General features: G+C 38.8%; 1 protein-coding gene across 24 annotated transcripts in view; it reads left to right on the forward strand.

Annotated features, from left to right (window-relative positions):
- CSNK1G3 (casein kinase 1 gamma 3) overlaps window positions 1-24,947 on the forward strand; it is a 158,982-nt gene that overhangs the window by 96,807 nt on the left and 37,228 nt on the right. For 17 of the 24 annotated variants that reach the window (XR_005600224.1, XR_005600223.1, XM_039543722.1 and 14 more), the window contains 5 exons: window positions 11,975-12,060; window positions 12,188-12,272; window positions 13,309-13,457; window positions 17,194-17,289; window positions 18,935-19,030. Coding sequence is in view for 20 of the 24 variants with exons in the window: in XM_039543722.1 (XP_039399656.1) it covers window positions 11,975-12,060; window positions 12,188-12,272; window positions 13,309-13,457; window positions 17,194-17,289; window positions 18,935-19,030 (512 nt within the window). In the remaining 4 variants the exon portion in view is untranslated. The remainder of the gene's footprint in view (window positions 1-11,974; window positions 12,061-12,187; window positions 12,273-13,308; window positions 13,458-17,193; window positions 17,290-18,934; window positions 19,031-24,947) is intronic. The other 7 variants (XR_005600226.1, XM_039543720.1, XM_039543726.1 and 4 more) reach the window with 2 other exon arrangements.

Below are 24,947 nucleotides of genomic sequence, written 5' to 3' on the forward strand. Positions count from 1 at the left end.
AGAGTGGGTATTTGTAGGAGCAGTTTTCAATATAAAAGTTTCTTTGCCTCTGTAAAAGTGTGTTTGAAGATCATCCATATGAATCCAGGCTTTCTGCCTTTCTTATAGAAGCAACTCTGAAGAAGAACTGTATTGAATTAGTGAAAGTAATTGAAGGGTAGGTGGGGCCACTCCTCTTTTTAGGCCATTGGAACACTGTATATGAGAGTCTAGTACAGGGGTGAGTGGCCTCACCTGAGACGCCGGTCTAGAAGATTGTGTGTTCACGTACCAGGAGAGCACTTATTTCGAGAATGGATCATGTGGGCAATCATCTTGAAGAACCACAGTTATTATCATAAGTAACTGGGTTTCTTGGGGTGATTTGGACTTTTGGCACCTGGAATGCCTTGTAAAGTGGTTTGTGATTGTGTGGATAAGCAGCTAACAGCACTAGTTGTTTTGCAAACTGTTCTGTTTATCATCATTACTATATTGCCCACTCTCTGCTTTTAATTTAGTTATTTTTAAAGGCTCACACAATTGAATGTGTCAAAAACATACAAACATGAAATTTACCTCTACTTCTACCTTACCTGTACTAAAACTGGTCATCACATAGAAACAATGGTAGCAGATGAGAAATTATCTTTTATTTTGCCAGGGAGTGGAATCTTGGAGCTCCGTGGAAGACATTTATAGTCACCAACCTTCCAAAGTTGTTGTTCTGCTGATTTAATCCAGTCCTGGGCATCCATCAAATAAGCAACTCCCTGGCAGGGAGACTCATGAACAAAAGCGCTGAGGACCATAGGTTTGCTTGGAGTGGGGCAATAGAGAAGGTTATCACTCAAGGCTTTCTGTGTCAAGGCTAAGAAATGGTATTGTACAAAACACTTGAGGCTTCCACTTTCACAGTCCCTGAGTCCATGGAAGATTGCCAACTCATTTTAAACCTAGCTGCAGAATTAGTTTACCCTCTTCTAGATGTACCCTCTTTAGATATCCTTTAAAACAAATGTGTCAAAGGCAGGTTGGAGGAGCCTTCTTTCTTTGCACAGTAAAAAGTAGACTTTACATCTTGTCAGAGGCCTTCTCAATATAAACAAGTTAGAGCTGCTACTTGTCTCAAAATTCTTAACCACAGTATAGATTTTTCAGAGCATCTATTTATAGATACTGTCAGGAACACTCTGCAGTGAAAGCTCAATTGATCATGTCAGCTGTCTCACAATTCTTTTGAAAGATTGACTTTGAGAAAGAGATTATTTTGAAGACTGAATTCAGAATAGAAAAAATTCAACTTAATTCTCATTCATATAGGGACTTGTTTGTAGCTTATAAAGAAGGCTGCATTTTAGTCATGGGTATTTTTAGTAAAAGTCCTGGACAGGTCACAGGCAGTAAACAAAAATTCACGGCCCGTGACCTGTCCATTACTTTTACTATATACCCCTGACTAAAACTTGGGAAGGAGGGGGTGGCGCGGGAGGTTGGCAGGGCTGTGGGAGGTTGCGTACCCAGCTCCTGGGAAGTGGCGACCTCCAGCTCCTAGCTCCATGTGCTGCCTCCACTCCACCCCAAGCCCTGGTTCTGCAGCTCCCACTGCCTGGGAGCCGCGGCCAATGGGAGCTGCAGGGGCAGTGTCTGCAGGCGGAGGCAGCATGTGGAGCTGAGGGAGGGGAGTTCCTGTCGCCCTTCCGGGGAGCCCCCCCCCAGGTAAGCACCGCCCTGCACCCCAATCCCCAGACCTGAGTCCCCCTATACCCAAATTCCCACTGCTCTGGGATAGGAGGGCCCGAGGCTGCCCCAGCAGCTGTTGGTGCGACTGCCCGGGGCTGCCTGAGCTGCTTAGGGCTCTCAGGCCAACCGAAGGGGCCATTGCAGAAGTCTCAGAGGTCACGGAAAGGAATCTGTGACTTCCATGACCTCCGTGACAAACATGGAATCTTATTTGTAAGAGAGAAAATCCCCTCTAGAATTTAAATCTGTTTGTCATCTGTCTAACTAAGGCAGCAGCAGCAGATGGAAAATTCACTGCAACTATAAGTTGTGTGCTTCGCCCTAGCCTTAGTACTCCCAAGTGTTTCCAGGACCACAAAATATAGTATACTGACCTACATAGCCTTGATCAAAAATATTAACTCCTAACAATTAATTTATTTTGTGATGTCAGTGTTTTATTAAACTAATTTCTACAGATAATTCCTCTTGCAGCTTGAACGATCTAGCCATGCTTGTTAGTTGTCTGATTGTCCATGGTGTCTGAACGGGCCCTCCTGAAAACCAATGAGCTTTGGATGAGGGAAAAATTGTAGGCTATGAATTGTCTGTGATCCAAACTCCAGATTATTTATAGCATCTTTTGATCTACACTGAAGGATCCAAGGAAAGAAGGTTTTAGTTTACTCTTTGACAGATGCAAATCTGTGCAACCTAGTGAGATCTAATACAGACAGGTTGTCGATTAAATCTCATATAAGCAATATGGCGCCCGCTCTTTCACAGGGGTATACATTTTACTTTAGTTATGAGGGGATGTGAAATTGCTAGTGTGCTCTGAAGGCTGGATGCTCTCAGGGTACCTACATGGGGACACTCCATTACATCAGGCCTGTACTTGAAGGTTCTCTTTCTCTGAAGAGGACCCTTTCTCATGTAACACAAGCTCCCAGATACTCACCAGTCTGTCAGTAGCTCCACATTTTTTCAGAGTCACACCTTCCCAGGATAGTCTCCCCAATTCTGTGTTTCTCAATGTATACACATGCATTTAGCCATATTATAATGTATATTGTTTGATCTAAATCTCCCAATTTATCAAGTGCTTTAGATCACTCTGAATCAGTGAACCTGACCTCTTCATTATTTAGCCCTCCCCAAAATATTCTCATCTGCAAACTCTATTAGTGATAGCAACAAAGAATCCTGATTACACAGGATTCTTTGTTGCTTTTACAGATCCAGACTAACACGGCTACCCCTCTGATACTCTATTAGTGATGTTTTTGTTTTCTTCCAGGTCAATGATAAAAATTAGGGCTGTCAAGCAATTTAAAAAAATCACAATTTCGCAATTAAAAAAATTAATCACAATTAATCGTGCAATTAATTGCACTGTTAAACAATAATAGAATACCATTTATTTAATTTTTTGATTTCAACATTTTCAAATATATTGATTTCAATTACAATTGAATACATTCAATTACAGAAAACAAAGTATACAGTGCTCACTTTATATTTATTTTTAATTACAAGTATTTGCACTATAAAAAATAGTATTTTTCAATTCATCCAATACAAATACTGTAGTGCAATCTCTTTATCATGAAAGTTAAAATTACAAATGTAGAATTCTGTATTTAAAAAAAAAAAGGCGGGGGGGGGGGTTAAAATTTTAGAGCCTGAAAATCCACTCAGTCCTACATCTTGTTCAGCCAATCACTGAGACAAACAAGTTTGTTTACATTTGCAAGAGATAATGCTCTCCGCTTCTTGTTTACAGTGTCACCTGAAAGTGAGAACAGGTGTTTTCATGGCACTGTTGTAGCCGGCGTTGCAAGATATTTACTTGTCAGATGTGCTAAAGATTCATATGTCCCTTCATGGTTCAACCACCATTCCAGGGGACATGCGTCCATGCTGATGACGGGTTCTGCTTGATAACAATCCAAAGCAGTGTGGACTGATGCATGTTCATTTTCATCTGAGTCAGATGCCATCAGCAGAAGGTTGATTTTATTTTTTGGTGGTTCAAGTTGTGTAGTTTCCTCATCGGAGAGTTGCTTTTTTAAAGCTTCTGAAAGCATGCTCCACACCTTGTTCATCTCAGATTTTGGAAGGCACTTCGGATTCTTAAACCTTGGGTCGAGTGCTGTAGCTATATTTAGAAATCTCATATTGGTACCTTCTTTGCGTTTTTGTCAGATTTGCAGTGAAAGTGTTCTTAAAACAAACTATGTTTTGGGTCATAATCTGAGACTGCTTTTGCATGAAATATATGGCAGAATGCAGGTAAAACAGAACAGGAGACATACAGTTCTCCCCCAAGGAGTTCAGTCACAAATGTAATTAACACATTGTTTTTTTAACAAGCATCATCAGCATGGAAGCACGTTCTCTGGAATTGTGGCCAAAGCATGAAGGGACATATGACTCTTTAGCATATCTGGCATATAAATACCTTGCAATGCTGGCTACAAAAGTGCCATGCAAATGCCTGTTCTCACTTTCTGTTGACATTGTAAATAAGAAGATGGCAGCATTATCTCCTGTAAATGCCAACAAACTTGTTTGTCTGAGCGATTAGCTGAGCAAGAAGTAGGACTGAGTGGACTTGTAGACTGTAAAGTTTTACACATTTTTTTTTTGAGTGCAGTTATGTAACAAAATAAAATCTGTGTTTGTAAGTTGCGCTTCTTTGAGTGCTGTCCCTGTGGGTGCGCAACATCAGGTGGAGATGCGTCCCATCCTTTATCTAAGACGACTCAACAAATTCGTCTGTGCCCACAAATTCAAAACGGTCACCATGAGTTCAATCATCCCTATGCTGGAGGAAAGGGACTGGTTCGCAACCCTCAGCCTACAAGACGCATACTTTCACATTACAATCCATCCAGTTCGCAGATGCTTCCTAAGTTCACAGTAGGACAAAAACATTTCCAGTACATATTGCTACCATTCGTCCTCGATGGCACCAAAAGTATTCACCAAAACACTTGCAGTAGTAGCAGCTTACTTACGGAGACGAGGGATACTGATATCCCCTTACTTAGATGACTGCCAACTCAAAGGCACCACGAAGACAGAAACAGAATGAAGCATTCAAATAACCATCTCTCTCTTTCATTCCTTCGGACTGCAAATCAATGAAAAGAAATCCACCCTCACTCCAGTACAGGAACTAGAGTTCATTGGAGCTCACCTGGACTCTCTCATGGCCAGAGCATCACTACCAAGGCCATGTTAACAACAATGACCTCCCTGATATCAGTGGTCTCTCACAGTCCATGGGTAGATGTACGAACATGCCTACCACTATTGGGACATATGGATGCTACCACGTTCATTGTAAAACACGCCAGGCTACACATGTGATGCCTTCAGAGATGGCTGAGTGAGTATATATCCCACAAAGACACAGTCTAAACGAGAGAATGACACCCACCATAAAGTTGATATGATCACCATGCTGGTGGACAAACCCAATGAACATTTGCTCTGGTGTACCAGATCCAACAGGATCTGTTCAGATCACAACAGATGCCTCCCTGAATGGATGTGGGGCTCACCTGAACCAACATACCACTCAGGGCAAATGGTCCCCTGTGGAAACACATTTTCACATAAACCTACTAGAACTACACGTGGTACGCAATGCATGCTGCCACTTCCTTCCTCTCATAAGAAACAGAATGATACAGATCCTAACAGACAACATCGCATGTACTATATCAACTGCCAAGGTGGAGCATGATCCCGCTCCTTATGTGCGGAAGCTCTAAAACTATGGAACTGGTGCATAAAGCGCAATATCACTATCACAGCATCATACCTACTGGGCTGCCTGAATATCACGGCGGACACACTAAGCAGACAGTTCTCACAAGAATACAAATGGAAACTCAGCGACGAAATAACACATCATATTTTCCACAGATGAGGAACTCCAGTGATAGACCTGTTTGCGAAATGAACAAACAAGAAATGCCCAAAGTTTTGCTCATGTGCAGGGCAGGGAGCACAATCACTGGGAGACGCATTCTTTATCGAATGGAATGCCCCTCTCCTATATGCCTTCACACCGATTCCTCTGATCTTCAGAGTCATGCACAAAACATGAACCGACAGGGCCAAGTTCATCCTTATAATACCAACATGGCCCAGACAGACTTGGTTCTCTTGACTCGCAAGGCAATATGCAAGCCATTCACTCTCTCCCATCTACACAATCTCTTGTCACAGGACAACAGTCTAACCCTCCATCCAGATCCAGGGAAACTCTACCTGAAGGCATGGCTCTGTCCTGAGGAATTAACCTGTTCTGACCAAATAAAATAAGTACTGATTAATAGTGGGAAACAAAACACGCTCTACTTACCTCCAAAAATGGAAAAGATTTTCCCTGTGGTGCCAAACGAAACAAATATCTGCACAACAGGCACCACTTCCTATCATCCCGGATTACCTACTATCTTAAACTCAGGATTGGCTACAAACTCGATTAAAGTTCACCTTGCAGCCTTCCACCAACAGATGGATGGGACATCAGTATTCGCCCATCCCACTACTAAGAGGTTCGTAATGGGGCTACAGAACATGTACCCGGATATCCATGAACCCACACCAGTATGGTATTTAAACATGGTATTCAAATGCCTAATCAGAAAACCATTTGAATCCTTAGCATCGTGTTCTTTACTTCACTTATCTATGAAAGTGGTATTCTTGACAGCCATCACATCGGCACAAAGAGTGAGTGAGATAGGGGCACTCATGGCTCACCCCCTATACACACTATTCTACAAGGACAAAGTGACTCTTAGGACACATTCTAAATTCATGCTCAAAATATCATCCTCATTCTACCAATTCACTTACCTACATTCCATCTGAAACCACACAACAACTCCCAAGAGGCGTTGTTACATACATTAGATGTCTGTCGCGCCCTGGCTTTTTATCTGGACAGAACAAAGACCTTCAATAACTCTTTCTGTCATTGATATCAATAGTCTGTAAGATCAAAGAGTGCGGCTATATCCACGCTAAGACTATCTAAATGGATATAGAACTCCCTATATAACAGAGAAGCCCCAATGGGCATCAGAACACACTAGACAAGAGCCGTAGCGGCTTCCATAGCATTCCTGCACAACATACCTATTCTAGACATATGCAGAGCAGCTACATGGACATCTGAACACACATTCACTAACCAGTATGCCATTATGCTCATCATGAGTGCAGACACAAGGGTAGGCTTCATAGTCCTAGCCGAAGCTACAGGCTCAGCTCCGAAGTCCCTTCCATTTTCATGAAGGCACTGCTCTCCATTCACCTGAAGTAGAGCACCCACAGGGACAGCACTCGAAGAAGAAGGGAAGGTTACTCACCTTGTGCAGTAACTGAGGTTCTTCAAGATGTGTGTCCCTGTGGGTGCTCCACTACCCACCGTCCTCCCCTCCACTTCGGAGTAAGAACTAAATGTTCCACGAGAGAAAAGGAACTGAAGGGGTCGGGGTGTGTGCAGGCCAGAAGAGCCACCAGCGGCACTGCGAGACAGTTATTCCACATGCGTGCCCCGACCAGACACTGCTAGCAAAAATCTCCAATCAACTGTGCCAGGACGCACTCCACCTATAGTGGAGTACTCACAGAGACACACATCTCGAAGAATCTCAGTTACTGCACAAGGCGAGTAACCTTCCCTTTCACAGCAAAGAGATTGAACTACAGTATTTGTATGAGGTGAATTGAAAAGTACTCTTTCATTTATCTATCATTTTAATATTGCAAACATTTTGTAATAAAAAAATATGCAATTTGATTTCAATTACAACACAGAATACAATATGTATGAAAAGGTAGAAAAACATTGAAAATATTTAATAGATTTCAATTGGTATTCTATTGTTTAACAGTGTGATTAAAACTGCAATTAATCACGATTAATTTTTTTTTAGTTAAACGCATGAGTTAACTCCAGTTAATGGACAGCCCTAGTAGAGATAGATAGCATTCATGGAGAATATATCAATATCTCCTTGGACTTTCTAAGACAATGTCCAGAATTTACTTGTGTGTGGAAAAATATGAACTTTATAGCCTGAATCTTAAATTTAAATCTCTTAATTTGTTCCCCCCCCCCCCTTGAATAAAAACTTCTTTCTTCAAAGTAAAATTAATCTACCTCTACAGTATGTTATAGTTTGGGGAATATTTTCTAAAATTGGTTCCTCTCTTGTGACTCCAGTGTGAAGAAAATGAATGTCAATGTCTGTCTTTGTCTGTTAATTAAGGGCATAACAACCCCCTTTTTGAGCCTTTGCTAGAAAGTTGCTTTTTTTTTTTATTTCTGAAAAATGTTTCTGGTGGCCATCACATCCTTCTGGCTGACTCACATAGTGTTTAGTAATTTTTGATTCTTACAGTTGTATCTTGGGAAGATTCTTTCTGGAGAAGTACTGCAGATGTATCATCATAGAATATCAGGGTTGCAAGGGACCTCAGGAGGTCATCTAGTCCACCCCTCTCTCTGCTCAAAGCAGGACCAATCCCCAGACAGATTTTTGCCCCAGATTCCTAAATGGCCCCCTCAAGGATTGAACTCACAACCCTGGGTTTAGCAGGCCAATGCTCAAACCACTGAGCTATTCCCCCCTGTTAGAAAAAGCCAGATTAACAATTAATCTAATAATGATAATAATAATAGTGTAGAATACGACAATCTTAGTAAAATGTGATAGTGAGCATAAGTTACCAAAATATTTAAGCTTGGGCATGATCAAAGTGGGGATCCCTGCTGTGCATCTTAAAATGTTTTCAGAAGCTTTTTCTAACTTTTATTTCTGTGTATAGAGGAGGCCTTGCTTCCAGAAGCTGCAGTTCCCTGAGCTGACTGGTTTTTATGAGAAAACCAACTTATATCTGAAAGCAAAATTATTTTATTCTCTAAAGAATGTTATATTGTCCAATGTGATTTTAGTATATTACACATGAATGTCCAGATTTCATCATCTCTGAATTTTCTGACTCATGCAATTAATTTTCAACCTTTAGGTCTTAGTAGTGTAATGTTTTATAGTCATGCAGTACAATAAAAGTTAATTTGAAATTGAATGCATGATGGATCAACTGAAGAAAATGTGTTTTGAATGCAAGTTCAGTCAAGTTTTCTTGATAATGAACTACTGATTTAGGACTAGGATGTGATCTTCCCTTATAGGAGCTTTTAAATTTCTGCCCTCTCATGTGCCCTGAACCAGGAGCTGATCCTTGCAAGCAGGGCTAAGTCACCCTTTCTCTAGTGCAGGGGTAGGCAACCTATGGCACGTGTGCCGAAGGCGGCACATGAGCTGATTTTCAGTGGCACTCACACTGCCTGGGTCCTGGCCACCAGTCAGGGGGACTCCACATTTTAAATTAAGCTTTTTAAACATTTTAAAAACCTTATTTACTTATATAACTAAACTACTGTTGTATGTATTATAGACTTATAGAAAGAGACCTTCTAAAAATGTTAAAATGTATGACTGGCACGTGAAACCTTAAATTAGCGTGAATAAATGAAGACCCGGCACACCATTTCTGAAAGGTTGCCGACCACTGCTCTAGTGCTTAATTTGTAATGAAAGGGGTGCTGGGGCTCAAGCAACTTTACTTGCATAACTGATGCAGCAAGCCCAGACGTGTCAGGGCTATGAACTGTCAAGTCTAGAGCTGCTGGGGCTCAGCCCTGGTGCAAATTAAGCACTGCCCTTCTCTCCACAGTTGAGACAAGTTCACGTCCTCTTACTGCACAAGCCTGCAGAGTAAGGCTGGCACACCTGGTGGAGCAATCTGCATTATCCTAATGCATGATGCAGTGTGTGTTCTTTCCATGCCCACTGAACAGCTCTGGAAGAGAATGCTTCTTGCGCCTTTCCATTGTGTAAGGCTTTGTTCATCTTGCTCAATTACAAATTTATCTGAACTGCTAATAGAGCTTCTCCTTGCTGTTTTCTTTTAAATAGGACAATTGTTAAACTTTATCTATGCTACTAAATTTGGTGATATTTTTAATTTTGTCTGCTTCTCATTGTGAACATTTTAATCTCCTCTTATAGTGACAAGTACTTCAAATCTACCTTTTTCAGACAAACTATTATTTAGAACACATTAAATGGGTTTAGCTGTTGAATACCATATGAACAGCATATTCTCTTCTACGAGTTATGACCATTTAGCTTTTGTCTATAAAAGGCCCACTAAAATGAGTGGTCACTCTTAGAGTGCGGCTTTTTCTAGTTAAATTTTAAACAAAAAACTGCCCTATGTTCTACACAAATTACTTCAGATTAAAAATTTTTTGTAGCAATGTTTTTCACATTTTCTATAACCTAAGAAAAGATGGGAAAAGAAGCATTAATCGCAGCAAACTTTTTTCTTTATTTAAAATACATGAGTCATAAAAACAACCATTAATAGGATCCTTAAATAACTACTGGCATTGCTTAGACAATTTTAATAAATATTCTATTTGGAAACAGTTGTCATCATACTATGGTCTGACACCTCTCATTTCTTTGCTTCTTTATTACCAAGTGCATTTGCAGGGAAACAGAAGAGTTTATTTAAATTGTTGTTGTTTTCCCATCTGTATACTTAATCATGTTCATGTTCATGGAAATTTATTTCATCATAGGAACTTAGGAAAACCTGTCAGGAAAAAGTACACCAACTCAGAAAAGTACATTTTCTTGCAGCTGTTCTTCATGACAAATGAGGGGAAAAATACAGCAAATCTGAATTGTGAAACAGATACTATTTAGAAACAAAGTATCAACTGCTCTTTGAAAGAGAACTCCAAGTTAAGCAGTTTTGTCAAATTCAGTTGTAAAATATGCTACCTATTTGTCAAAATGCTGTTTCTTTTTAAGGTCAAGTCCTTTTAAAGGAATAAGCATTTTTAAAAACCGGTTCTGTTGGGAAGGGAAGCAACTGTAAAATGTAAGGACATCACAATGCAAAGTAAATTCACAATTCCCTAACTGTGTTTAAGATTTGGTCTGTAAAGGCAAATTTTGTGCTATGAACTTCCTGATCTACTATAAGGAGTAGACTAGATAAGTTTGTTCAGCATTAGCCATATCTATACTCTCTTCATAAAGATAATTAATAGTAGTAATCTATTATTGCTTTAAAACTGAGTGACCAAACAACATTATACTGTTGAGACTGAGGAGTTACTTGTGTATTTATGGAACTTCTCTCAATCCAATGAATCACCTCAATTAAAAAAAAAAATCCTATATAATTGTATGGCTCCATCTCCAGTAGTAGAAGGCTAATATTGCTGACTTGCAGCAGTAATTTTTCTATTGGTTTTAAGATCTTGGGGTATCATATTGTATAATTGAATAATCTGAAGATAATTGAATTACCTATATTGAAGACTCTTAAATATATTGATATCTGTAATTTTAAAATGTGAATAATACTTTGTCAATAAGAAATATGTTTTCACTTCAAAATAGTCAGATTTTCAGAAACCGAAGGGCACTTGTGAATTTTGCAAATTTGAATCACTTGAGTTCTCTTTTGGAATTTACTGTTGTTGGTTTTCTTATTTTATTCTCTTGTAAACTTAATGGAATACTGTGGCTAGAATTCTAATACTGACTAGCACTTCATTCATGTAAACAAAAATTGTATTACTGCAAAGTAATTCCATTCACAGTTCTACTCTAAGGTCAACTAGATACGGGAATAAGCTACAGCTGCTTGCTTCCTCAATGGTGCTTTTCGACTGAAAAGTCAGTTTTCCATGTAAGACTTCTTTCATCCCCAATAAAACCTTCGGCTTCCTACAAAACTCCATTAAGTGGATAGTTGGGGAACAAATATTACTTTTTCCATGTATCACATTAATTTTCATCATTTTAAGAAGGAAATTTGTTCAATGACAGACTTAAATTGTTCTAATTTAACATAGTTGAAAAATGTGGACATGTTTAATGAAAGTATAATTTTAAATATCAGATCAGTTTCCTTTTATAAAAAAAAGACTTGTATTAGTAAAATGAACATACCAGTATTCTGCATTGGCATTTTCTGTTTAACTCTGCTCTTAATAGGATCCACAATAGGCAAAAATGTGTACTACTTTAATATAAAATTTTACATTGTTAAACTTCTAAATATATTAAAACTTTTTCTAAATCATGTGAAAAATTAAAGTATGCATTAAGCAGATGTAATGGTCTAATAACCTTTTTATTGTATGTTTCAGAACAAAGTAGAAGAGATGATTTGGAAGCTTTAGGACATATGTTTATGTATTTTCTCAGAGGGAGCCTTCCGTGGCAAGGTTTAAAGGTAGTGCTTTTAATATCCGCATCTCTCCTTTTTTTTAAAAAAGTCATCTTCTCCATGGTGTTTCCTTAGTAAAGTTGTCTCCTAAAATACTTTCTGAAGTTATAAATTTATATCTTTCACATCATAGGCTGATACATTAAAAGAACGTTATCAGAAAATTGGAGACACAAAACGAGCAACACCTATCGAAGTATTGTGTGAAAACTTTCCAGGTAATGACTGTGTTACTGAAGAAGAATCTATGTTTAAAATCATGCTGCAGTAAATCCTTTAATACTGTAGGACTGTATACGTTACTAAGAAAAATGCCTTTCAAATACATATAATATAATGTGGTAATGAATGTAATTTAAAATACCATGAAACATCGCAGAGTTTTGTCACTGCCTGTTATTGAAGGGGATTAGGAGAGAGGCCCCAAACCACTAATTGTTCAATATATTGACATTCTATGGAGAGGAGAGAAGAGAGGAGGAAGTTTATTTCCAGTTCCAGGTAGTGATCAGTTTGTCATGAAGCATAAAATTTTGGTCTCCCTTTCATCTATAAGAAAGCAGATAATATTTAAAAAAAATATTCATTGTAACACTTTTCTTACTGGTAGATGGACCATCACTTTGAAGTTGACTTACTTTAAACTACTTGTAACTCATTATTTTGGGCATTACTCCTGCCTCAGAGACCCCGCTAACAATTTTTGTGGTATTATAGTTGCATTTTCCTATACAAAAAGATATTTTATTTCCCTGGTTTCTCTGTAAAAGACTCAGGTATATGAAACTGACTTGCTTACACAGAAGCACCCATGAAATTGACTAAACAGAAACTTCTCTCAAAAACACAAAATTGGGGGGGGGGGGGAGAAAAAAAAGTTTTCTGGTATATTAACCTCTCGGGTCTAGTAATGATAGATTTTTAGCATGATTTTTAAAAGTTGATATTTTTTTGGTCTATTTGGCTCCCATCCTGCAAACATCTACACATATGGCAGTTCCATTAAATTCAATGGGATACTCATTAACATAAAGTTAATTGGTGCATAATTGTTTCAAAGGGAAAAATGCATTAACTATTGTGGAACATGAAAACTAAACTGATAAGTAAATTAACATGACATAAAATCAATCTGAATTTTATATAGAAAGCTAAAGATTTATTTGGTTTGTTTTTAAGTATCAGTGATTAATGTAATTGTTTAACCATTAATAAAACAGAAATGGCAATTATGAATATTTCTCATTTGTATAGAGGAAATGGCTACATATCTGCGTTATGTAAGAAGGCTAGATTTTTTTGAAAAACCAGACTATGACTACTTAAGAAAACTCTTTACAGACTTATTTGATCGGAAGGGCTATATGTTTGATTATGAATATGACTGGATTGGGAAACAGCTGGTGAGTTCAGTTGAGCAAAGATGCTGTATTTTTGTCTAACCAGTTTTTTAGTCTTAATATTTGTATGATTTTTCTTGTATATTATAAAATTTACTAAGATTATGAGTCAAGATACTTTTGTGAAAGCTGCAGAATAGTTTCCATTGTAATCCCCTGTTTTTACGTATTGTGAAATTTATGAAATATCACATTTTGGTCTGAGATTTTTTTTGTACCGGGTCTCTTCCCAAAGGTGTGGTGGTGTTTTTTTTAAACATCAAATAAAATTCCTTCCTCTGTTTTTATAATAGGAGGTTGTAGGAATTCTAATCATTTTTTTAGCAGAGTAACAGTTTGTCATTTGAAACTTTGCAAGGACAGAGTCGTCATTGGGAGTGTGTGGTTGTTTCATTTTGGGGAATTTTTTCCAAAGTTTTAAGCAACTGAGAAATCACTTCTCAGCATCTGAGGTTTATTGCGGAAACTATACTAAAGCCTCGTTCCCTTTGTGACATCAAAGTGCACATCTTCCCTCTCCAGCCTGACAGGCCCATGAGCTGCTGCTTTCAAGCTTTTCCTGAGACGGGTAGCTTGAAGGAGATTCTAAGTACTTCATTAAAATACTCAATAAAAATGTCCTTTTCAAAACATTTTTTTACTACTGTCAGGAACAGTAGAAAAGTTTGCGTGTGACTAAAGGATTAGACCCCAAAGTTAGGGTCTCAGTTGATCAGAAAATGGTGGGGGATAGTATCTGTAAAAAAATTCTGACTTTTCACTGAAAAATTAAAAAAATTCAATTTTTGGCCAAAAAGCCCCAAACTTTTTTTTGAGAAAAGCCAGACAGAAAGTCAGTCAAAGACTCACGGAAAATATAGTCTAAGTCATGCTCCAATATTCTACAAGTTCTAAGCTTTCATTTTACAAAATTCTGTATTTGGGTTATAGAATTTTTTTTCTACAATAATCTTGTAACACTTTCTTCTCTTTTTACTTACACTAAATTTAATGTCATACTCCTGTATATACATATTCTTATCTACTTACATATTTTGATAACTTATTCTCACAATCACATTTTACTAAGATTGTCATACTCTACACTATTATTATTATTATTTTATTATTATTAGATTAATTGTTAATCTGGCTTTTTCTAATTTTTGAGGGCTTGGCTTTGCAACCCAAATAACATTCAGTTAACATTGTTTTGTTTTGGGTTTTTTGTACATAACAATTATTTTGTATTGCAGTAGTGCCTAGGGGCCCTGTCACGGATAAGGTTCCTGTTGTGCTAAGCAGTATAAAAACACAACTAAATGTGTTCTCTGCTTAGAAGAGCCAACAATCTAATATGAGACAGCAGGATATATATTCTCTTCATCCTTGCTTACATGCAATAATGTATACAGGGATGAAACAGTGACTTCAAAGCTAACCTTGATCATGTGCATCATTGATTCTTAAGTGTAGGAAAGTATGTGTCAGTTCCCTATGAAACAACTGTGTGCTTTTTATATACACGATTTTATAGGATTATGGCATATACATAGTACTACAGTATGCAGCACATAAAGTTATAGCAACAAATGTAGCTTTTAACAAAAGTTAATATTCTGTAGCACTCAGAAGGGGACAGTCCAAGTTTGAGGGCATCTGAAATCTTTTATTTGGCACATTCTGTCTTTGATTACTTAACCATGCTTGTTTAACATTGTACAAATATAATCTTTCAATAGATTTTCTTTACTTAAAGTAAAAAGGTAGGAGCTTCCCTGTTTAGGATTTGGAAATTCTGTTAGCTTCTACAAATTTGAAGTGTGTTTAAATTCCACAATCTGGATCTATTTATACATCACCAGAATGCCTTCTCCCACACATGCTTAGATGGTGTATAGGAAGGAACACCTTCCTTGGGCATGATCAAAGTGGAGCTCCCTGCTGTGCATCTTAAAATGTTTTCAGAAGCTTTCCTCAGTCCCTACGTACCTTCTGTCCTCAGCAACTTTATAAAGCTTTCACTACTTAGCTAAGCTGATCTTGCACATAGCCTCAGTGAATCATTCCTTAGTTACACATCTTACAAACTAAGTGAAAAAATTCCATTGTGAATAGTTGGTAAATCATTTTTAAAAAGCGAATAAGATGGTGAACTCAGATTTCCTCTGTAACAATGAAATGCACTGCTTTTCAGTAAGCATTCTTCCCAGACAAAATTGTATCTTTCAAGCCCCTGCCATTTTGATTGTCTGTTTTAAAAATAAATAAATAAGAGTATAAGAAAATTTGTAAAATGGTAATATCTTTCATTTACACTGTGTTCACATTCAAAAGTGACTTAATCTTATTTTTCTTCATACTTCATACTTTCAAAGATGGCAGAGATTAGTCATAGAAGATTTCAGCCTGAAATCTTACAGGAAGCTATCAGTAACTGGAATAGGTTAAAACAACAAGGAGTCCTTGTGGCACCTTACAGACTAACACATTTATTTGGGCATAAGCTTTTGTGGGATATAACCCACTTCATCAGGTGCATGGAGTGGAAAATACAGTAGGCAGGTATAAATATACAGCATGTGAAAAGATGGGAGTTGCCTTACCAAGTCGGGGGGTCCGTGCTAACAAGTCCAATTCAATCAAAGTGGATGTGGCCCATTCCCAGCAGTTGACAAGAAGGGGTGAATATCAACAGAGGGAAAATTATTTTTTGTAATGACCCAGCCACTCCCAGTCTTTATTCAGGCCTAATTTGATGGTGTCAAGTTTTCAAATTAATTCCAGTTCTGCAAGTCTGCACGTTCTTGTAGTCTGTTTTTGACGTTTTTTTGTTGAAGAATGGCGACTTTTAAGTCTGTTATTGAGTGACCAGGGAGATTGAAGTGCTCTTCTACTGGTTTTTGAATGTTACAATTTTTGATGTCTGATTTGTGTCCATTTATTCTTTTGCATAGAGACTGTCTGGTTTGGCCAATGTACATGTACAATGATAGTCTATTACAAAAAGTAATTTTACTTCTATTGATATTCACCCCTTCTTATCAACTGTTGGGAATGGATCATATCCACCCTAATTGAATTGGCCTCATTAGCACTGACCCCCTGCTTGGCAAGGCAGCTCCCATCTTTTCATGTGCTATATATTTATACCTACTTACTGTATTTCCATTCCATGCTTCTGATGAAGTGGGTTATATCCCACAAAAGCTTATGCCCAAATAAATTTGTTAGTCTCTAAGGTGCCACAAGGACTTCTCGTTGTTTTTACTGATACAAAATAGGTTAGAATGGATACTTCATGCAACTTTAACTGTAGTGGGACCAACACTTTTAGCTGGAGTAGTGGCAAACTTTTCAAATTAAAATTTAAGAAAACAAAAATTCAAGGAACTCATCACAAAATGTACTTTCTGCTTTTATTTGGACCAGTTTACAGTAACTTGTCATGTCCTAAGTGTACTAGTGAACGCATTACAGCATAGTCTAGTGAAGTCTTCATCATTGGGCATCATTACAGCAAGTTGCTCCTAAATTTTTGAGAAGGGAGAGCATGTTACTGGTTTTCGTGAGGGAATTACCAAGTTTGAGAATTAGTGAGGGTCTGCTTCATGACTTGCTGTTGGTTTTGTATGGCCAGATCTCTGTACATTTCCATGGCAGGTTCAGAAACGTTTTGGATTACAATTCAATAATTGTTGGTATGTAGAAAACTTAAATATTTTTTAACAATTTGCTACATAATATATTCTGTTTGTAGCCTACTCCAGTGGGCTCAATTCATTCAGACCCCGCACTGTCATCTAACAGAGAAGCACATCAGCACAGAGATAAGATGCAACAATCCAAAAATCAGGTATGCTGCTCACCTAAGATTTTACCAGCATTATTTTATGTCATCATTTCTATAAAGTTTGTTCTTTATGCCAAAACAGTTTTGCTATTGCTTGTGTTACACAATTTCAAATTGACTCCAGTTTCTGCTGTCCATTTTTCTCTGTTTGCTGAAGGTAGCCTTTATTAATGCATGAATGTTTTTGGTTTGTAAGCCTTAAATAAAGGTTGTAAAGGGCTGTCGTGTTTTTAAGTTGTAATTATAAATAAATGGGAGCCTTTTGTCTTTTTTGATCAACTGCATCCTAAGGAGCATTGCTTGTATTTTCTTCCTTAGTTTTTCTGTTTAATCTTATAGTCTCTTACTTTGCACCCAGTACAGTGACTCATCCACTAGTGTTAAAGGGTTCATTTTCCTAAGATTGTATTTTTTGTCCCATCATATTTATAATTCACTGCCACCTTAGTAAATTCAAAAGGCAGTAAAATTTGTGAAAATTCTAGATTTTCTGTTTCAAGTATTCTTAGGATTTTCTTAAAGAAAATACTTAATGCACAATCATAGGCTGTAAGAACAGGTGGACTGCTTAAGATTTGAATTCACTGTTACCTGGTGGTCATAGCATGTACAATTCTGAGGTGATATTACCAGAATGTTGTCATGAGAAAAATGTATTTTAAGTACTTTCTTACAGATCAATAACGGTTTTATGTAAAGGTTGAAATAGTATCTGTACAAAATTTATAAATCATATTTTACTTTGATATACTTCACCCACCCTGTGTGTGTGTGTGCGCGTGTGTGTGCATATGCACATTTGGTTTATTCTGGTATTAAAAAAAAAAGTGTATATGCATATAGTTACCCACTTTATACATACAAATGAGATTTGCATACATAATTTAGGTGGCTGGTTTCAAAAGCTTCTCCCTAAAAGGTTTATGGTTTCTGTACAAAAATCAGTTTTTTAAAGGATATACTAGTGCCAAACTAGTGGAGAATTACAGTATGCTGATAACTTTGATCAGTATTGTGATTTTATACTTTAGTTTGTTTCTCAGAAAATTTCAGGCCTTTGTTGATGCAAGGGTAGGAATATACAATATAGTAATTGTGCACTGCATTTTGTGTTGCATTTGTTGAATGTATATTTTCAGTTAATATAACATGCATGATGTGCAATTGGAGCAGATTGTATTTTAAGCATATGTAATCATGAGTTCTTGTTTTCTTCTGGAGTATCCATGATACTTTTAATTATATTGCTGTGTTTGAGAGAAATTTTGCATACCCCAAATGACTTTATAACCATTTTGAAGTTACTTAAAATAATAAAAACAGTTTGTTTGTTTTTTAATTTGTGTTTATTGTTTTGCTTTCTTCTATTTCTAGATTCTTAATCTGTCTGGTAGTTCATGTTTGAGTGTATACATTTTTGTTCATTTTTAGCCACTCTACAACTTTTAGCTATAGTAAATAGCAAAGTTTAAACATGTATCTATCTACATTCATGTGCATATATACATAGCTGGTTACATTCTGTTTTTGTGTTGTATTCCTGTGGGATTTTTATTTCACATTGTAATACAAGCATGAGGTGTTTAATATGTTTTGGGTTTTTTTTCCTCCTCTTCCATGCATGCTTAATGCATTATATAATTGGCAGTCGGCAGACCACAGGGCAGCTTGGGACTCCCAGCAGGCCAACCCCCATCACTTGAGAGCTCACCTTGCAGCTGACAGACATGGTGGCTCGGTACAGGTATTTTCTGCTTCTTTGCATGACTGATTATTTCCACATTCTGCAACCTATTCCTCTGTAACTCATGGCATGATTCTTGTTTTCAGCGGAAAAGTTTGCTTCATAGTTGTGTCCATAATTACATTCCCTTGTTCCTTTTGTTCTACAACTGCCAAATTGGAAAAGAAAAGTGCAGAAAGTTTGACTTTTTGTATGTTGAATTTCTACAAATGCCTGTTGTAGTTTAGCAGTATAGCTTTCTAAAATTTATATCAACTAAATTAGCTAATGTTAAGACTTTAGTTCATTTTAATTTTATATATAGTTTAAATAGATTTTAACTACTCAAGTTTATTTAATATTAGCCTGTTTTGAGAACTTGGCACAGTGCAGCACTTCACACTTTTTAACCAGGGTAAAAAATGAGAAACTAATGAATATTAGTAATATTTAGTTAAGTACTTGTTTTCAACTAAATATCTGTTTTAAATAGTCAGTTTCTACACGTAAGTATAACGGCAGCTTTAGATATTATACTTGTCCCTACCAAACAAATGTATTTTCTCCCCTCCTCATAGAGAGGCCAATGCAAAAAAAGGAAAACTGGTTATCTGACCAGACATGGTGAATTTACATCTACACGGCACTGTGAAATTCACAAAGTAGAAAACTAAAAATGGGGGCAGGGGGTTCTGATCATTTTTCACTGTCTTAGATTTTGCTTTTAAGAACAGTAGTTTAAAATATTCAGACAGTAATGGGATTTATGGCATCCCTTTAAGATGTTAGAGGAATGTAGTTATACATAGTGACTAAAGAGCCTCCAGAAAGCTAATTTTATTGCACTTCCACTTGCAAGTGAAAAACATAATAATTTCTGTTTAACAGAAGTAGGTTATCACATCAAAGCTTGAACAAAGTGGTGTACTCAAGACGTTTTTGAGTTCACTAATTTGTTTGCTCAGTTGTGCGCAGCCGTAACAGCTATATGTTTCTTTGCCAGCCACCAAAATGCTCAAATGAAGTTTGATTCCCAGTCCAGTAGCTTGAGGGGATTAATTTACTAAGGTTGGCCAATTTAGAGTTTCTGTCTAAGTTGAATGCTGACTCATTCTCTCATGTTAATTCTCCACCCAGACCCTGTTATAGTCCAAACTTTCTTTCTTCTTGAATGCTTAATTTCCTTTATCAGATGTTTGTAACTTTCAACCAGGTTTTGCTTTGCTTGTGTATGTGTTGTATGTGGTTGCAGTAATTCTTGGGAAATTTAAGGCACAAGAATCAAGAAGATACTTGTCACATCAGATGGCTTGAAAGCTGCCCCGTTTATGTGCATGCACTCTATTCTTAGTACTGTATATACTCATTCATAAGCCAAATTTTTTTAGTAAAAAAGGGAAGCACCAGGGAAGGGGGTCAGCTTATGAACGGGTATAGAGAGGGAGAGGTGGGACACAGCCCCTCCCCAAAACAGAGGAAGCAAGGAGAGGCAGCACAGCCAGAAGGGAAGAGGCGGGGCCAAAGTTTCTCTGCTTCAGGCCATGCTGCTCTCCCCCCAGCTGCAGCTCCGGGGCTGGTAGGCCGCAGCCATGTCGCTCGGTCCAGCCCCCCAGAGCAGGCTGTGGCCATGCCACCCGGCCCTCTAGAGCGTGCTGCGGCTGCGCCACCGAATCTGGCCCACTGGAGCAGGCTGCGGCCGTGTTGCCCAGCCTGCTGGAGCAGCTCCAGCCAGGTCAGAGACATCCTCCCCTAGCCCTCCCCACATAAGGTGAGAAGGGATGGGATGGGGAGAGCGTGGGGGTCCCGGGATAGGGATGCGGTCATGTGGGGGGTGGTCACAGGGATTTACTCCTCTGACCCCCAGCTTCTCCCCCACAAAAAAAATTTCCCCACCAGTTGCTGTCCAGGTCCGTCAGGGTAAGCAGCTGGCGCACTGGGACACTTTGTTTACCTCCGTGCCTGCAGATGCTGGAGGTAAACAAACAATCTCGGCCCACCAGTGGCTTATCCTGACGGCCCAGAGGCCTAAGTTTTCTGACCCCTGAATTATAGGGTCGTCTTATGAATGGGTTATAAAAATTTTCCATTTTTACTTATCCATCTTGGAGGGGGCGGGGAGGGTTGGCTTATAAGTGAACCAGTTTAGGATCAAGTATGTACGGTAATTCGTTTCCATCAAAATCATAATAATTTAGCATTATAACAACAAGTTGTATGGAACATGTTGTGTATTTTCCTTGGAGCTGTATTCAATACACTTTTTGAGCATGAGACTGAGAGCTCTATCTATTTTTTATATTTTAGTTTTTTCTAAATTATCTTGTTTTTTTCTCCTCTAAGGCAAGGATCAGGAATAAAATTGCATACTTCACCCTGATAATTCTATACAATACGTTTTTTGCACCTTTAAAAAAAATCTGAGTCTTGAATTGAATTGCAAAATTCTAAACTGATGCTTGGAAAGCTTTTGTTTGTTTAAAATAAAATTAATTGCATAAAATAAAGTGAATTTTGCAACTCATCAAAGATTTAGTTGCGCTAAACCTTTTATAGATAGATAGATATAGATATAGATATATAGTTAAACTACATAGCTTCCCGGTAACAAGCAGTTTGAATGTCAGACCAGTGTTCTGATCACAGCAACTCTTTCATATCAATAAAATAAATTTCAGAAGGAAAGTAGTTGATTTGTCTCTGTCATAGGTTTATTCCCCCACTTGGAGCTTTTGGGTTCCAAGATGGGGACCTGCATGGACTCCTCTAAACTAAAATCCTAGTTTAGATCTGGTTCTCGCTGCCACCAGTCAGTTTTAAGTGTCTGACACACTCCCTGTTCCCCCAAAAACTTCCCCTGGGGAACACATATCCAAACACCTTGAATCTCAACACAAAGGGAAATAATCCATTTCCCTCCTCCTCTCTCCTAGTACTTAGGAGAGATACCTGGATTCAAACTCCTTGAATCAAACAAAGAGGGATTCACTTTTTCCCCCTCCCATTCGCCTGAAAATCCAAACAAGGGAAGAAATCAATCTAGTTCTAAAAAAGAAAAGATTTTATTAAATAAAGAAAAAAAAGTACACTCTCTCTGTATTACCAGGATGCAAAAATACAGGGTCTAACTTATAAAAACTGGAGAGACTTCCCCCTCCCTCCTCCTCAGAATAATCAGTAACAGCAACAGAAATAAAGAATTGCAAATGTAGAAATCAAATTATAAGACTAATTCGCCTTTCTAATACTCACTATACTGGATAGTAGGAAATACTCCAGGAGAACTTGGAGACATGTCTGGCCTCTCTTAGATCCAAAGAGAGCACACAGAGCAAACAAGGAACACAGACAAAGCCTTCCTTCCACAGAGATTTGAAATTATCCTGTCCCTTGATTGGTCCTCTGGTCAGGTGTTCCTCAGGTTACTGAGCTTGTTAACCCTTTACAGGTAAAAGAGACTTTAACCCTTAACTATCTGTTTATGACAGTCTCCTTGAACCATATTAGAATGTGAAATTAGCATTGGATTTGAGTTTAAACTGGATAAAATTATGAGATTTCTTAAGTACCTTCTGGCTACATTAAGAAATATTTCTATCTATGTTTAACCTATCAGTGGAACACTTCAAATAGTTTATGAACATAAAAACAGCCATACTAGGTCAGACCAAAGGTCCATCTAGCCCAGTATCTTGTCTTCCGACAGTGGCCAATGCCAGGTGCCCCAGAGGGAATGAACAGAACAGGTAATCATCAAGTGGTCTATCCCCTGTCGCCCATTCCAGCTTCTGGCAAACAGCGGCTAAGGACACCATCCCTGCCCATCCTGGCTAATAGCCATTGACGGACCTATCCTCCATGAATTTATCTAGTTCTGGCGCATTTGATTTATTTAGGTTTATGGCACATTCAGTACTTCATTCAGAATAACTATTTCAACAATCCCAGAATTTACTGAGAAAAATTTCAATATTTTGCTTTTTCTAACCCCAAAAAACCATGACCACCACCAGAACAGTTTTTAATTGATCTTAACATTTTGGTCCATTTAAAGCTACAGGGCAAATTCAGTATTTACCTTTAAAAAAAGAAAATATTTTTTTAGGAAATGGTGACAGTGTGCCTTATAAATACAGAGCAATAGCAAATTTTTATTTAATTCTTTAATAGTGGAAGCAGAAATTGCAAGAGTTCAGACCTTTTAGGTCACCTGGCAGCAAAGTTAAATTCCTGCAAAAAGCTTAGTTTAAAATTGAAACTATAGTATTAAATTGTCCCAATGCTTTTAATCTTAGATGTTATATAGAACAGTAGTTCTCAGCCAGGGGTCCGGGGCCCCATAGGGAGCCTCAAGCAGGTTTCAGTGGCACCTCCAAGCAGAGCGATCATTAGGCTTGCTGGGGCCTAGGGCAGAAAGCCAAAGCCTCACCATGTGGGGCTAAAGCCCAGGTCCCTGAGCCCCGTCACCCGGGGCTGAAGGTGAAGCCTGAACAATGTAGCTACATGGGGGCCCTGTGGCATGGGGCCCCAGGCAGTTGCCTTGCTTGCTACCCCCTAATGCCGGCCCTGGGTTTTATATGCAGAAAACCAGTTATTGCGGCACAGGTGGGCCATGGAGTTTTTAATCGCATGTTTTGGGGGGGCCTCAAAAAGAGAGAGGTTGAGAACCTCTGGTATAGGAGATATCTGCACACCTATTGAATTGTGGATTGTTTTTGTAACATAGTGGCAAAGGATTAGTAATGTTTATTTCACAGTATCTGCTACTAACAATGTAAGATGCTAATTATTTTTCTTACGGTAGAGTTTGATATTGTGAATAAGTGTTGTCATGTATATCTTTCAGTTATAACTGAATTTTTTAAATCAAATTTGGCCAATAAATCAGGGCATTGGCTAGTCTAGTACCGTAACCTAGATTCCTTTGAACAATTAGCTATAGTACTTTTAAGGCCTGTCTACACTGAAAAAAAATTGAGGAGTTAACCAAAGGTTTGGAGTTAAAATGCATTAAAGCCTTGTATGGATGCTCTCATTCAGAAGAGAATCGGCTATGCTTTGCTTCAATTTAATCCCCTGCAGGAATGAGAGTATCTGTGCAGTTGTTTAATGCATTTTAACTTCACATCTTTAGTTGACTTGTCCTAACTTTCCTGAGTGTCTTGTGTGGCAAAGCCATAAGGTTGTATATTGTATGACAGAAGCTATAAAGCAGGGGTCCCCAACCCCCAGGCCACGGACCGCTACCGGTCCGTGGCCTGTTAGGAACGGGGCCGCGAACCGACCCCTAGCAGCGTGTCTCCGGCGGGGCCCCTGAGCCCCGTCCCGCTCAGAGCCGCGTGGGGAGGGGGCGGTGCTGCGAGCTCCAGGCTGAGCTCAGCTGCCTCCGCTCGGCGTGGAGCTCCCAGCCCCGCCCCCTCACCATGCGGCTCTGAGCGGGACGGAGCTCAGGCCCTGCCGGAGGCACGCTGCAGCTGTCGGGCAAGGCGCTGAGGCTCCGGGTGAGGAGGGAGCCGGGGGTAAGAGGCTGGGGCCAGGGGGGTTGGCTAAGGGGCAGGGAGTCCTGGGGACAGTCAGGGCACAGAGAGGGGGCGGAGGTTGGGGGGGTTGGATTGTGGGTGTTCGGGGTCTGTCAGGACTCAGCGGGGGGGGGGCGGATAGGGGTTGGGGCAGTCAGGGGACAGGGAGCGGAGGCGGGTCCCAGGGTGGTGGGGGTCTCTGTGGGATGGTGAGGGAACAAGGAGCAGGATGGGTCGGGGATTCTGAGGGGGGCGGGCAGTCGGGGGGGCAGGAAGTGGGTGGGGGTCAGACAGGGGCAGGGCTCCCACTAATTCTGCATTATGGTCAGTTGTATAATTATTTCATTATATATTACAATAATAATAGAAATAAAAGTACAAAAATAAATGTAATGAGCTTGAATCGTCCCAAAACCATCCCA

The sequence above is a fragment of the Mauremys reevesii genome, linkage group 6 (genome assembly GCF_016161935.1).
Source record: "Mauremys reevesii isolate NIE-2019 linkage group 6, ASM1616193v1, whole genome shotgun sequence".
Lineage (NCBI taxonomy): Eukaryota > Metazoa > Chordata > Testudines > Geoemydidae > Mauremys > Mauremys reevesii.